General features: G+C 32.4%; 2 protein-coding genes across 2 annotated transcripts; one reads left to right on the plus strand and one right to left on the minus strand.

Moving 5' to 3' along the window:
• Positions 1–4,172: 4,172 nt before the first annotated feature.
• LOC148285515 (COMM domain-containing protein 8-like) lies at positions 4,173–5,029 on the minus strand. The gene is made up of 2 exons (XM_088223988.1): positions 4,739–5,029; positions 4,173–4,663 (listed from the first exon to the last, which is right to left on the minus strand). The coding sequence occupies exons 1-2, from the start codon at positions 4,781–4,783 to the stop codon at positions 4,175–4,177; spliced, it is 534 nt and encodes a 177-aa protein (XP_088080114.1). The 5' UTR covers positions 4,784–5,029; the 3' UTR covers positions 4,173–4,174.
• Positions 5,030–9,133: 4,104 nt separating this feature from the next.
• U2af38 (U2 small nuclear riboprotein auxiliary factor 38) lies at positions 9,134–15,850 on the plus strand. Its single transcript, XM_088224228.1, has 5 exons — positions 9,134–9,399; positions 10,082–10,236; positions 12,058–12,212; positions 13,049–13,248; positions 15,254–15,850. The coding sequence occupies exons 1-5, from the start codon at positions 9,356–9,358 to the stop codon at positions 15,402–15,404; spliced, it is 705 nt and encodes a 234-aa protein (XP_088080354.1). The 5' UTR covers positions 9,134–9,355; the 3' UTR covers positions 15,405–15,850.
• The last annotated feature ends 306 nt before the right edge of the window (positions 15,851–16,156 follow it).

Here is a 16,156-nt window from a genome sequence, read left to right on the forward strand (position 1 = left end):
TACCCTTGTTTTATTTCTAATTTCCCTCTTCCCCAATGTATTGAGTGTTAACATAGGTTTCGTCTGTTTTTTTCCAAATTAAGAGAACACAAAAAAAAATTGCTGCAAATTAGTCAATAATGTATTCTCCTTCATTATTTTACAACAAATTAATCAATAATTCATAGCATCTTCACTGTGCACTGCGCAAACATCAAGAGCAGCTTTATTCCCTCGATTGACACAAACAGAAGGGGTGTTGAAACTACTTGCTTTCGTCTACTTGACATTCCATTTTGAAGGCTCGTAATCAAATAAAATAATATATGTAACATTAAAGTAAACAATATCTTGTAGAGCAGAAAATTTTCTTTCGAACGATTTATAACCTTTACCATTAAGTTTTACTTCTGGTGCTCATTTTATAATTTGGAAACATATGAACACAACTTATGTTAGCAATGATTTTTTAATATACAAGATAAATTTATGATAACCTAATGCCTGACCTTTGAAACTAATAAATGTTGTCTAAGGGCCTGTTTACACAGACGAGAATATTTGAAATAATATTGGGGACATGTTTTTTTTAATATTAAATAATATAAAATAAATTAAACACCTACATAAAAAATACAATAAAAAAATGTGTTCCTTTGAGGATCCATATCTACGAGGTTATCTTTGAGGATCCATGTCTGTCATAGTAAAAACAAACAAACCATTAAGCCGTTTTCCGTAGGGGTAGGCAAAGAGGATAGAATGCAATATAGTTTTGTCTTTTTAATTATTTTTTTTAAAATGAGATCTCTTCATAACTGGCATCAGATCTTTGTTCAAAATGTAAACAGACATTTCATATTTTACAAATACAAAAAATTGTGTTCTAGAATATTCTACTTGTGGTTTTATTCGAATTGAGGTTTTGGGATGAGCTTTTAACTTTAAAAGTGCCATATCTCATAACTAGTGAAATGTTAGCCACCAACTTGTGCCAGAAACCCGACGATATTATGTATCACTAGAGGATTTTAATACCAATATGGAGTGTCCTCTGGTTACGCTAGTCTCCATCTAACATGGCTCAACCTGTTCTAAGGTAAAGATTTTTTTGTGTTTAAATTATTAAAACTTATAACGTAGTATAATACATAAGGATATAAGTATATACATGGTGTGTCCGGAAAGTAATGTCAGTGATTTTTGTTTTGACATGACTGTGCATCGGAGCGGGCGTGGACCGCTTGGAAATGGTAGTGGGGGAAGTCAGTTAACAAGCGCTGGGTCTCTCAGACTTCTCCGGCTATCCGGAGAGTGAGGACAGGCGTTTCCGTGGAAGTTGTTTTGAGACCTTGCACAAAAGTCAAAATACAGCGCTCGGTAGAGCAAAGGATGGCGATCAAGTTTTGTGTCAAACTTTGAAAGACCTGCGAAAACTGTTCAAATGATCAAGACAGCCTTTAAAAAAAGATGCTTTGTCAGATCGGCAAAATGTCGATGTCCCCTCACCCCAAGGCCAGGATGAGCAGATCCAACTAGGAGCCGATGCATCAACCCAGGAGGAGCCTATTTTGAAAAATATTGATGTGTTGTAATGAAAAGTTCAATAGCTATTTTGTAATTGACTCACAGACATTACTTTCCGTATGTACCAATTATATAAAGATGAACATTTTTTATATAACAAGCTTAAAGTTTACAGAAATATCTCTGTCATCTATTCAATTTAATAAGTAGAATATGAATTAATAGGAAGATAGAAGAATATATTTAAATAAGTATGTTAATAGAGTAATATAAAATGAGATGAATTATCAAAAGCTTGAAAATAATAATAAATTATATATTATTAAGAAGTAAATGTATAAAAAAATTATATTGCAATCCAAAAATAATTTACGATTCTTGGAACATGTTATTCTAGTATTTAAATAAACTCAAGGCATGGGCACTGGAAACAAAATGGCTGTCCTTTTGGTCTGAAAATGTTTCACATTTAAAAATGTAAAATATATTTTGTATTTTATTTATATTGTTTTGAGGATCATTTATATGCCATCAAAGACCACACACGCGTAGATATTACAAATAAATAGGAAAGAGCACTTCATTTTAAAAAATCATGTTTAAATTATAATAACAAATATCAATAACCTATACCACGAAGCAATGAAATGAAGTTAATGCGACTACTATTTATTATTGATAATTATTATATGGTTTAAATATGACAGCTCAGCTTACAGTAGACTCTCCTGTGGCCTTTTTAATTCAATCCATTTATTTAAAAATAACATATACATTACAAACACACATTTTATACGTACATATTATAAAAAAGAAAAAAATACATGAAAGAGATTTATGTCAAAGTAGTAGGAGAATCCTGCTCCGGAAAACCCCTTCGGATACATGGAACAGATCAATATCCAGAGCGATGTCGTTCAGCATAGCGGTAGCTCTTCCAACAGGTATAACCATCGGCAGGTTGATCCTGAATATCGGAATATGAAACAATCTATGCTGACGCTGTCTTAGGTAATTATCAGGAACATACAAACCAATGCTCATCAAATTGTTTGATGTATAAGGGTTTAAAAATGTATGATGAGATGCCTGAATGTATGAAGAATGAAAAGTGTCTGAAAGAATTTAAAAATAAATGTATAAGTTACTGTAAGGAAATGTAAATATATATAGATGATGTAAATGTACATAATAGTTTATATTAGTTTTAATATAAGCTAACTTAAGAAATAAATAAAAATAATCTCAGGATTATCGACAATACTGCGCAACAATCGATAAAAATGTGTAGTCAAATACACATTCCTTCTAGTCTCTAAACTGTTGTAGCCAAGCATACCCTGGAGAAACTCGGTCGGATAGAGCCAAGGATAATACCCGCACTCTCTCATGTAGAGATATCTCAGAAACACTTTTTGGATTTTCTCTATCATAAGAGAGTACTTCAGTTCATGTGACCCCTAAATCATCGAGCCACTCTCGAGTCTACTTCGCACCAAGGAGTTGTAAAGAGTTCTCAGTACGCGGGTATTTTCAAAAACCCTGGCAGTACGCAGAATGAATCCCTATATCTTCAATGCATTACCACTGATTGTCTCTATGTGTTTATGAAATGTCAGGGTACTCACAAATCGAACGCCCAGATCCTTAACATTTGATGTTCGTATCAGATTCTGGTCATTCATTTTGTAGCGAAAAAATAGAGTTTTTTGGGCCCTAGTGAAAGACGTGACCGAACACTTGGAAACATTAAACCTAAGTTTGTTACGCCTTCCCCATTCACATATATTAGATTTGACGCATGACGATGAATACGCTTGACTCACGCACGGAAGGTTCCGAGTTCGATTCCCGGTGAGAACACAAAAATTAAAAAATGTGATTTTTCTCAAGCCTGGGTACTCTGTGATGTAATTCACCACTGTAATTAGGCCTCCTGGCCTGTTGTGGTGCAAAAAAATGTAAAAAAAAAAATATATATATTTAAGCAAATTACACATTACAAATTACATCATTGTATAAAGCCATCACTAAAACCAGACGATGACAGGCCCGGAAGTCTCGTAAACGACACATATATATGTAATTATTTTATTTATTGATACTTTATACATAATTCCATTCTAATTATTTATTTTTCCTCTATAAGAGGCCCAATGACAGTGCAGAACATTCAAGTTTGAGAAAATCACATTTACGGCCTAAGCCAATTACATCAGTTTTATGCAGAAACATATGTACAACAAACTAAACAAAAAGAACATAAAACTATGTAGCAAAGACAAATGACATCATCTCACAAGTAATTGAACTCAGAACCGATTATGTGTGAAGCTTAGCTTTTACGTCTTGGAGGTTGTCTTAATTGCTTATGTTTTCACATTATAAGTTATCACGTTTTACATAAGTTAAGAAACAAAATAATTAGTACACTTCCCCCTTATGACCAATGAGCGTTTTCAACTTATGTCATATAAAATCACAAAAAAATTATAACCTATTCGTAAAATTTATGTAATGCGCTTTACGGTTTTATTTTGTCAGATCTTCAATGGTAAATCTCTTAAAATAAGACTTTATAAAACTAGACATTTTTAAATGTTTGGTCTTAAAATTTGGATTACAATATTTGGATACAAGGGATCATGTTTTGACAAAAAAATGCATTTTAGGTTTCAATATTTTCTTTTATTTCCTCTAAACAAGTTATTAACGAATCCAGTTCCGTTTTTGTTAATTCAAAGGAGATATTTTCTTTCTTATTATTGTTATCAGTCTGTTGAAGAATAGAAAAGTCTAAATGTACTAATGGATACCGTAAAGTAGTGGAGGCACTACTCCCAATAATCCAATTAACTCGCCAATCAAAATTATCCAAAGTCCGCATAATACAATTATTATGTTGCTTTAGAAGTGCTAATGCAATATCAAGTTTTCTCTCATTAAAAATTTCCATTACAAAATCAACTCTTTCAGAGTCAATTATACTAGAGAGATCTTCTTTAGGATCAATTTTGGAATATGTTAAGTGCAAAAATATGGATTTTAGTTTAGTTTTCATTAAATTTATATCCTCAATTGAATATGTTTCTGTCGCTGTTAAAGTATTCTTCCTTGGGATGTATCCTGTCATTTCATCCACAAATAAATGCGTGAGCTAGAACACGTAAAGTTATTTAGTTGATAATCAATTGCAAACCATGGTTATGCTCGCAAAATGCATACTGCATACCTCTTTAAAGGAATCCATTGGTAACTCCTTTAGAGTTACGGTCATGGTGGATAAGTAAAACTTATTTTAATCAATAATTGGGCTTAAGAAGAATGTTTTCAGACTCGAAGGTTTCAATAAATACTAAGTATCCAATATTATTAAAATTGTATGTTATATTCGCAAAAATACAGTTTACTCCGAGACTTGACAGAACCACAGATTATATGACAGAACCTTGACAGCTTTTTGAGCTGTTATCTATTATTTGCCACAGAGTTGCCCAACTAGTTATTGTTCTACATTGTCTCTGAGTTGCCCGTATATAGAAATCTAAATATAGAAATAAAAAATATACTTTATTTATTTGAACTTTTCGTATCAAAGCAGGGAGACCGGGATGAAAGTAATAATTTGCAATTTTGTATTCATATCTTTCGTTAGCTTAGAGTCATGTTTTTTTTCCAAACATAAGCACATATTTCTTAGTTTAATTATTAAAAAAACTTGACGGACTAGGGATGGTTGTAGCATGGCACCCCAGATAGCAATGTAAACTTGCCTCAAGCTTGTATCAAGTTTGAAGTATCAAGAGTTCAAGCTTGACCCAAGTTTGAGATTGAAACTCTATAAACTTGAGGCAAGTTTAAACCAAACTTCTTAGTTGCCATCCAACAAACTTTCATGATGTTTTTTTTAGGAACATCCTACAACGTTCTCACACCAACATTTATGCAATTTTGGATATATTACTACAAAGCAAAAAAAAAACAAAAGAAAAAAAAAATAACAAAAATAAAAAAACCAAAGAAAAAAAAAAAGAAAAACAAAGAAAATCACAAAAAACAATGAAAAAAAAACAAGAAAAACACAAAAAAAACACGAAGCTTCTTCAAAATATAAAAATTAAGTAAAATATCTTATTATTATTACTCAGTATATTTATTTTCAATAAACGATAAAAATTAAAGGCTATTTGCCAAGAAAGTCAGATGATGTTGTGATGTCAAATAATTCATATCAATTGACTGGATGTCAGAGTCCGCTGCATTCTTATGTTTTTCAGCTTTGAAACAAATAAATAAAACTGTTTTATGACTTACTTATAGCTTTTCGACTAGAGAGATTTCTCATGGTAAACAGTATCTGATATTCAAATCAAAATTTGTTGCAACAGAGGGAAAACATTTTGAGAAAGGAATATGGAAGTTTAGGTATTTCTTTACTGGGCTTATGTACTGTCATTGGCTGGTTTAAGTGGCCACTTTAAAAACTGTGTAACATTCAGCGTTCTACCTATGTTAAAACATCTTCATTTCCTCAACTCTTCCATATGTTAACTTTTGTGAAGTATAAGAGCTGATGGTTCAGCCGGATGAATTTCACCAACATAATAAAGGTTTCAGCTCTTATACTTCACAAACGATAGCTGATGGAAGAGTTGAGGAAATGTGAATGTTTAATCATAGGCAGTATAATGAACATTACACAGCGTGTAAAGCGACCCTTTAAACCAGTCAATGACAGGTCATATGCTCAGTAAATGCCTAGACTTTCATATTCCTTTCTCTATCAAAAAAAATTTCCCTCTCTGTTGCAACAAATTTGGTTCTTAATAAACTCCCGAGGGAGGAAATCCAGTATGTTAACAAATATTTGGACATACCCAAAACGTTGTTGATTAAATTAACTGGTATAAGGAGTATAAAAATAGAAGAATTGATTTCCGGCGTTGCCTCGTAGGTGAAATGGTTCAGCCAAATGAATCTCACCCACATGATTGAGGTTTCAGTTCTTATACTTCACAAAAGTTAACAGACGAAGATCAAGATGAAGATGAAGATAGAAGAGTTGAGGAAATCTGCATGTTTAAACATAGGTAGAATGATAAATGTTACACAGCGTGTAAAGTGTCCACTAAAACCATTTAATGACAGGTCATAAGCCCTGTAAGTGCCTAGACTTCCATATTCCCTTTTCAAAAATGTTTTCTTCCTCTGTTGCAATAAATTTAGAACTTTTCCTTTTCCTCGTTTCATCGACAAGAGTCTAAATTGGGAAATTCTTAAGCTTTTAAAAAATGCTTTCCCATGCTTTTAAAAATCGTGCTATCCCGTACGTTTCTGAAAAATAAAAAAGGCTGTTTTACTTTGGATATAATTTTTAAATGTAACTACTATATAATATGACATAAATATTCATAACATGACTTATCAGTTTTGTGCATACACACTTATAAAACTAAATTACATATCATACTTTTTCAAAATTTTTGTTTGACCAATATCCTTTATTGATTGCTGTTCGGTTTTCATAATTAAATAAATCATTGCATCTGCGAGGGCATTTTCTACCAAAACCACTACGTTATTTTTTATTGACGTGTTTTTTTGACTTGAAAATCATCATTGAAAGTATGCTGGAATAAAATAAAACATTATTCAATCAATTATGTTTTGATGCAATGACATACATAATAGTACAATGTTTGTGATATTTAATAATAATCAATCAGTTTAAAATATTGTTAGCATGCTGTAATGGATGAGATATTAATATCATTAATTTTCTAACTTACTTAAAGAAAACTCTTGACAAGACGGTTTTGTCGTAAAACTCATTATTATTGTTTTTTCTTTGTGGCATATAACTTGTTTATCTTTTGAACTGAGTATTAACACTAAAACAATATTAAAAGTTTTAAAAATCACCCGAAAATGAAATGCGTAATTATTACGAATTTTAAAGAACAAAAAAACAGCGCCAAATATAGATCACATAATACGTTATTTTTCCATGACTAGAGCAGTGTTGTCAATCTGTATGTTGTTTGGAATCAACATCTATTTAAATATTGATTGATTTGGTGTTTATTTTGGAGAACTCCTTATTTAAACTTAAAATATAAAAAATCGAACACTGATTTGAGTCTACTGAACACTTTATTTTATTTTTACTAATATAAAAACTTCGTGACAATTGTTTCGCCTTATTAGGGCATTTTCAAACGAATGTGAAGATTATATGGATTGAATGTCCTTATATAGTTATATAATTCAAGGTACTTAAGTAGAAAATAAAAATAATCTTATGAACTATAGCATGTACATTAATCATACTTTCTACTTAAGTACCTATATAAGGACATTTAATCCATATAATCTTCACATTCGTTTGAAAATGCCCTAATAAGGCGAAGCAGTTGTAACGAAGTTTTTATTGTTATATTTTTATATTTGTAAAAATAAAATAAAGTGTTTAGTAGACTCAAATCAGTGTTCGATTTCTAATATTATAAATCTATTCAAGTATTTGTACTGCATTAATTTAATTCAGTGGCCTCCATGGTGTAGTGGTTAAGACATTTAACTCACACATGGAAGGTTCTGGGTTCGATTCCTGGTGAGAACACAAAAAAATAATGTGATTTTTCTTAAGGCTGGGTGTACCGTGCTGTAATTCTCCACTGTAATTGGGACTCACGGCCTGTTTTGGTGCCAAAAAAAATCTTTTAGAGAATTCCTGGGATTAAATATAACAGTTTAAATAAAATAAAAATGAAAAAAAGGAATTCTCTCCATATTTTTATATTTATATGACAATGTGTTGATCATCACTGTATGACTTTTGGATTCTGAAACACAATTCTTGACATAACAAGATTACAGCAAGATTTGTCAAAACTTGTCTCGTCAAATTTGACATAACAGTATTCTAGCAACTTTTGATAAAAACTTGTCACGTCAAATTTTCCGTATTAAACTTCCATGAATCTTAAATCAAGTTTGTACCAAGTTTCACTGCTATCTGGAACATGATGATTGTAGTTACGTAAACAAAAACTAAATATTCTAAAAGTACCATTATTTTTATTATTTTATGAAGTAGGGTGAAAGCTCTAGTAGTCAGCCACTTAAGAAAAAGATTTGATTTGAAGTCAATGTTTAATAATCTTGGAAAAATCTTTCTTACACTTTTTTTAATAATCAAATTTTAATTAACCGTTAATTGGTTAAAATGTATTTGTTTTACTGGTTTTAGATTAAGTAAATTTTTACTTAAAGATACAAGTTTTCCCAGTTCTTCTCTCAGTTTCCCAATTTTTAGTGCATGATCTCTGATTTTAGAAAAATTAAAAATAGAGATGTATTTTGAATGAAACTCAAGCAAACGTTAATTTTTCTGCCTTGTTTTCTGTAAAATTGTTTTGTTCCCACTTAACAGTTGTACATATTGTATGTTTCTGGCTAATATTACCAATAATGGTAAAAGCCATAATAAATTAAATAATTTAAAAAAAGAACTGTGAGCATTCTGACATTTTGTCACCACTGTAAGTATGCTAAATAAAGAGACAGTGTGTAGATTGTTCAGTAGAGGGCAGAGAAAGGTTTCAGAATAATATAATAATTTCAGTAAAAAATACGCTTTGTCCCTAAGAGCTATAAAAGTACCTACATGTAAAATAACGCCGGTAATTTTTCTATGGTTACACACGATTTCGACGCCATCTTTCATGTTTGACGAGCGGGCGGAAGTTTGCGAGAGTGCTTCGTTATTATTTCGAAAGGTTTTTCCCGGCTTCATCTAAAACATTGGATATACGAAGAATTTTGGCCTTTTGTGGCAAAAGCAAACATGGCAGAATATTTGGCTGCAATTTTCGGAACAGAGAAAGACAAGTACGTATCTGTTTATCTACCCGCTTTCTGGATAACATGGTTATGTTTGTCACTGAATAATTATAGAAAACCCACTGTCGTTTATTGTATTAATGACCGTTCAATCAGATTGCTTAAAAATAAGACCCAGCATTCTGCGGTTTCAGTCTGTTTTATTCACAATTTTGTATTTATATCATTTTGAGGTTAGTATCGCTTTCATAAAACTTTCCGGCATTTTATGTTTTTGTGTTGTGTTTTAACCATAAAAATATTTTGTTTAAATTATTTTCGATCTTGTTTTTAAAGAATTCTGTTTATCAAGTATATCTCTTGTCTCGAGTACCGTTCAAGCCCATTACTCCATATTGAAGATCTTTCGCACTCAGGGCAAAATGTTAAAAATAATCATAATGTTATATTTTACTTTAGTGTGATAGACTGAGATTTTATTGTTAGCCTTCATCATACTTACTTCTAAGTGCAATAATTCTGGCCATATCAGTTACCAGCATTCATTGACAGTAAAAAATCTATTAAAATAGTGGTAAAAATAATTATATATTAAATTCCAGAAAACATTATTGATTACATTATATCTGTAACAGTAAATCTATGTATGTTTATGGAATTTATTGTGTAATGCATAGTGGATAAGTAATGATAAAACATGTCTAGCAAATTGCTTCCTTTTGTTTTTCAGAGTCAATTGTTCCTTTTACTTTAAAATCGGAGCGTGTCGTCACGGGGACCGTTGTTCACGTATTCATAATAAACCTACATTCTCACAGACATGTTTACTACAAAACCTGTATGTAAATCCACAGAATTCTGCAAAATCGGCTGATGGAAGCCATTGTAAGTATATCTTAACAATTTTATTTGTCCACCTTGTTTTTTCTCAGTAAAATGTTTCATAATCCCTTAACTTGCACTAGAAGAAGAATTGATGTACTAAAGCAATGCCCTATGCACTATTATGTGCAAATAAGGGTAAGAATAATAATAATTAAACCAGCTAATGACAGGTCATACGCCCTGTAAATGCCTAGATTTCTATATTCTCTTCTCAAAAATGTTTCCCTCTTTGTTGCAACAAATTTAGATCTAAAAAAATATTCACCAAAATGTATCAGTTAAGATGGAATGGTGATGTTTTGTGATTTTGATAGATTATTTGTTCGATATTGTTGCTTCATCTTTTTATCCATTAATATTTATAGTGGCACCATAAAAACCATGTTTTAAGGAAATCAAACTGTAACGTATGTGTTACTATAATTGTGCTGGTTCATCATCCGCCATCTACAGCAGTCAGGCTACCCGGTGTAAAAGGGAGACCATCCTCCCTGCAGGGCCAAAAGGCAAAGCCAGAAGGTAGGAGCACAGATGCGTCGACCACAAGTCAACCTCAATAGCCCTAAATGGGAATTTCCACCCGGTCCAAGTGGTACAAAGAGGTGAAGGCAATTGGCAGGCAGAGTGGAGATGAAGACCGGAGAACACACAGGGCGGAGAGATGGAAATATAATGTGATTCTCACTGTTAAGAGACTAGGCTCAACTGATTAATTAATCCAAAATTATACCCTTTTAAAGCGTCATGGTTGGGCTTGGCGGTGCTTGCCGTCACGTTGCTCTGAATAGCCCGGAGGGAAGTGGGTCATACTACCCACTCCACTCCAGGTATCGTGTCGGCCGCAGCTTGTGTAAATACTAGTGCACACCGCCCGTATGAGCCATTTGGCCTATGGCTGTAATGTTACCATTTTGTTATTTTTTATAGCGGCTCTCTTTGGGCTTATAACGTAGGTAAAACATAATTATTTTTAAAGCAGTTTCTAGGCTATAATCTCCCCGGTATCTCTGAGGCCAGTCCGAAAGCGAACCTTTCGTCTTTATTGAAAGTCCAGCACTAAGCTAAAAGATACCAGGGTTCTTAGCTAATTTTACACTAAGTCTGTGTCACTAAGTTTTTACACTAAGTCTAAGTGTCTCCAGAACGCAAACCTTTGACAAATTGCATAGGTTGCCCAGCCCAGTTCATAAAAAAAGCATTTCCCTTAATTATCAAATAAAAACATCCAAGAAAAGTAAAATTGCATGGTTTTAAATAAGGAAATTTTGAACAAAATTGTCTAGTAAAGTAAATAAAACAACTTTCTTGTTAACCACTAATTTTTTTTTTTTTTCCACCAACCGGTTTCAAAGCAAACAAGCTTCTTCGTCAAGGTTTACGTAACTAGTGAATTAATTCCTATTTTATTTTTATCATGTTCACTAAATACTACATGTGGACCCAATAAATCAAGTCTCTTTTCCTTACATTGTTTAGCTTGGTTTTTATTTTGAACGTAGAGCCTGTCACGATCGGCTCAAAATTTTAATTGAAATAACACCCAGTCATTTTAAATAGTTACCTCAGAAAGAAAAATGTGTGCAATAAATATAGAAAATATTGGTATCCCATTGATTTCTTTAGGTGTTAGTACCTTTTTTTTATGTTTAGAACTTTAATTCATAGTCATACAAAATGTACAATTAGGGACACTTCAAATGTACTCTACTTTATTGTACTCAACATTCCTGATATTATATAAATATCTTTGTATTAAACTTTTCTTAAATAATTTTTAGTAAAATGACTTATTGTAATAAATTCATTGCCTATTATTTTTAGTGGTGGCGAATGTTTCTGACGAGGAAATGCAGGAACATTATGATAACTTTTTTGAAGACGTCTTTGTAGAATGTGAAGATAAATATGGAGAAATCGAAGAGATGAATGTCTGTGACAATCTTGGGGACCACCTTGTTGGAAATGTATATATCAAGGTAAATGTAGTGCATCTTTTTTATTCACTGATTATTTATCTAATTTATTTATTTATTGACGGACTTATGCAGTCCATTCTAACAATGGTAAATACAATTTCTTATAATAAATACAGGTAATAATCAAATAAAATACAACTAAATAAAATTAAAGCTAGAACAAAAAAAATAAATTACTACCTCAAGACAAGATCTGGTCTATCTTAGTGATTTTTTATAATGTATAAAGATTTACACCAAAAAAGTCCAGATCTTTTCTCGAGTTTACAATACGACACAATAGGGACATTGGTGCATGCAAGCAAACAGCACATTATTATTTCGCAACCGGCGGATCTGAACATTGAATGCCACTTGTTCCAGTAACGATGGTACATCAATTAAGCCATTCAGTAAATTAAACATAAATATGGAGTCAATGTTATTTCTACGTTTTTGTAGACTTGAGGTTTTTAACGCTGACTCCATTTCTCCGTAAGTGTAGTCTCCCCCCTCGAGGCCAATCATCAATGATCCTTTTCTTATCAAACTAATTTGAAGCATCTTGTTTTCATTTGAAGTAACTAGGACCTATATTTTAACAACCAACTACAGTAAATAGCATCATATCAGAAACACTGAATTCTAAATTGACAATAATTGAAAACTGGGTTCTACCACAACTCGAGTTTTTTACAACTAGTTGAAAATGGCCCCTAAATAGAAATAGTTGGGTGAATATCAAGATTGTGAAAATTTATTTAAAATATACAGGAAGAGAATTAATGTCGTTTTGGTTTAGTCTGAACATTTAAGTATTTATTGTTATTTTATTTAAAAGTTATCTTTATTTCCAGTTTCGTCGTGAAGAGGATGCAGAAAAAGCTGCAACGGAACTAAATAATAGGTGGTTTGGGGGTCGACCGGTGTATGCTGAGTTATCTCCCGTAACTGATTTCCGTGAGGCGTGTTGTCGCCAGTACGAAATGGGAGAGTGCACTCGCTCAGGATTCTGTAACTTCATGCACCTTAAACCAATCTCCAGGGATCTTAGAAGGTACATATATTTTTGTATAAATACAGGATTACTAGTTAAGTTGACCTAGATCCTTTAAGACGTTGTAGTTTCCATCATTCCTGACTGATTTGACTATGAAACACCGTACCCCAAACTGATCCGTTTTCAAGATATTGCATATTGAAGTTTTTTTTTTTCAAATCGAATTTTTGTCTATTGGCCTAATTTTTTTGGCTTTGTTGCCTCTAATTTATTTGTGTTTGCAATGTTTATGTAGTAGATATCGTGGTTATAAAAGTAAAAGTGACCATTTGCAAAAATGACAAAATTGAGATTATTGACTTTTTGACATTGTATTAGCATAATGCTTGACTGGTAAAAATGCCAAGTCGATCTGACACTCTAAAAAGAATTTAATTTGTAAAATATGTAACCATTCGATAGAAGTAAAACTGACCAACACACATAGTCACTTTTATCAGTAAATTTAAGATCCAAAGAATTGACCAAGTAACAGTTAGTCAATTTTACTTGTAGGTGATGTCACAGCGAAGAGTTAGTTAGATTTAGTAGTCAGTAGTTAGTAAGTAAGTATACGTTTTGTATTGACAGATATGGTTTTTTTAAAATAAAAAGTTCATTAATAAAATTTATTCTTTAGATTATTACGTAACACTTCTTAATTATTTGTTCTTTTTCATTTATTTTGTATTTCTGTGTTTATTTAACACAGAAAAATACAACCATTTGTTTGTTGGAAGTCATCGCTGAGCTTCGAAAAAACATCCCCGAATGACGAATCATCCTCCACCAAGATAATGCAAGTTCGCATACAGCTCGCAAGACAATTTAATTTTTAGAGCAACAAAACGTCAAATTGCTAGACCATCCCCCATACAGTCCCGACTTAAGTCCCAACGATTTTTTTCTTTCCGAAAATGAAGAACGGACTGCATTGTCAAAGGTTCCAGTCGCCAGAAGAAGCAGTCGACAACTTCAGAAATGCGATTTTTACTCTACCAACAAACAAGTGGAATAACTGGAATAAATGTTTCTTATCTAATCTTCGCCGAGAATACTTTGAAAAACAATTAAGTCTTTAAAAGCTGTCTATTCACTTTGGTATTCCAGCTCTATTTTAAAAAAATATTTGGGAAGTAAATACCGATGTTTAGGCATTTACAGATCCTATACCCTGTCATTTGGCCGTTTTAACTAATTACTTTACACACGGTGTAACATCTGTTTATGTTTAAACATCTTGCTTTGTTGAATTCTTCCACCTGTGGATTATCATCACCATTCATTTTCCGCACCTAATGATGCATAGGGCACTGCATTGGTATACTAATCGCAGCAAATCTCGATAATTTTTGTTACATGAAGGTAAGATGATCAGTCTTACGCTTCAGGTGTCAGACCAGGGACTATCAAATATTCTAGAGCTGAACACATTTTTAAATCAATATTTCATGTCAACCATGTCGGAAATCGAACCCGAGACCTGTAGGCAAACACGCTGACCACTATACCACAAGGCCGAAATTGTGGACACTGGATTATAATGAAGTGAAAGAGCCGAAACCTTATTTGATGTAGATAAGACTGATTTATTTCACCTAATAGGCAACGCCTGAAAATGCTTTTCAATTTGTATACTTCTATTTAGGTCAGTTTTAATCAAAAATATTTTACGTCCAAATCTCTGCAAATATTTTGGCATACACTGGAACCTCTTTTTTCACAGGTGATAGTTCCACACAGTAGTATACTAACAAAATAACGACGCTAGTTAGTTTTCCCTGTATGCTTCGAAATTTGTAACATCTTTGTTTATATTATGTTATATGCTAGGTAAAAGAAGAGATGTAGACCATTCCAATAATGAACAGCACAATTATATTACTATTAAGCATTGTTAAATTAATGTTGAAATAAAAATTGCACTAATTTTTGGACCATGTTATTGTTCCAGTGTACTAAACACATCTATAAATATAAATAACTGTTATGTAATATTAATGTTTGATTAATTTGTATCTAGGTATTTGTATTCTCGCCGCAAGATGCCCATCGGCGGCTCTGGGGGTCGCCGCAGTCGCTCCCGTTCCCGGGAACGCGGAACCAAGCGTCGCTCTCGCTCACGGGAACGCCGCCCAAAGGACACACGAAGCTCTCGCTCCGGCCGTTACTAACACATATACATTGCCTAAAACAAACAACATCCAATTCCATTAACATTTTGGGCACGATTCTTATAGTTTACTGATAACAGTGCGTGTGTGTATCACCAAACTAAAAGGAAAGACTTCGGTTAAACATACCTAACCGTTTCACGTAGTAAACATAAGTGGCAAACAACTTCTACCGAATAACTGTTTAATTCACTATGCAGGTTGATGATTCGCATCAGCATCAGCATTGACTATTTTACATTTTACTGTATTCCAATCAATTGTGGGTTTAATTAAGACATTGATTAAATGAAATGTAAAAATAGATATAATTAATATGTATCTTCATTATAATATTTTCGAAAATTAATTTGTGTGAAAGTGATTCTGCGTGAAGTATGAAAAACTGTTGTATGTGTGTATAATTTTTAATAATATATCCATTTAAGTTGGCAATAGATTATAAATTATGTTTTTCTTGTCTCCTGTGTTTCGTAGTTATATTCCCCAAATCATCAACACTGTCAAACTTGGTTTTTACGAGGAAGATGGAACTGACTGAATTTGCTCGTTATAAGAGTGACTTTTTATACAAGAGAAAGGTTTTTTTTAAATACCAATGCCATTGCATTTTGTCACTAAGTAAACAAATACACATAACTATTTTTTTTTAAAAACATTCAGGAAAATTATAATAAATGTTTACAAACATACCCATGACACGAAGACAAGCATCTAGAGGGGTCACATGACACTGCATAAAACATTAAAAA

This window comes from Micrasema longulum, unplaced genomic scaffold, assembly GCF_059751315.1.
Source record: "Micrasema longulum isolate JH-2025_06_02 unplaced genomic scaffold, ASM5975131v1 h1tg000030l, whole genome shotgun sequence".
In the NCBI taxonomy this organism is placed as follows: Eukaryota; Metazoa; Arthropoda; class Insecta; order Trichoptera; family Brachycentridae; genus Micrasema; species Micrasema longulum.

Excerpts from the sequence above, each read along its gene's own strand:
- LOC148285515 (XM_088223988.1), bottom strand. The coding sequence starts at position 4,783 with ATGACCGTAACTCTAAAGGAGTTACCAATGGATTCCTTTAAAGAG. Across the intron at positions 4,664-4,738 it reads CAATGGATTCCTTTAAAGAG|CTCACGCATTTATTTGTGGA; the intron begins GTATGCAGTATG and ends TACGTGTTCTAG.
- U2af38 (XM_088224228.1), top strand. The coding sequence starts at position 9,356 with ATGGCAGAATATTTGGCTGCAATTTTCGGAACAGAGAAAGACAA. Across the intron at positions 12,213-13,048 it reads TTGGAAATGTATATATCAAG|TTTCGTCGTGAAGAGGATGC; the intron begins GTAAATGTAGTG and ends CTTTATTTCCAG. Across the intron at positions 13,249-15,253 it reads ATCTCCAGGGATCTTAGAAG|GTATTTGTATTCTCGCCGCA; the intron begins GTACATATATTT and ends ATTTGTATCTAG.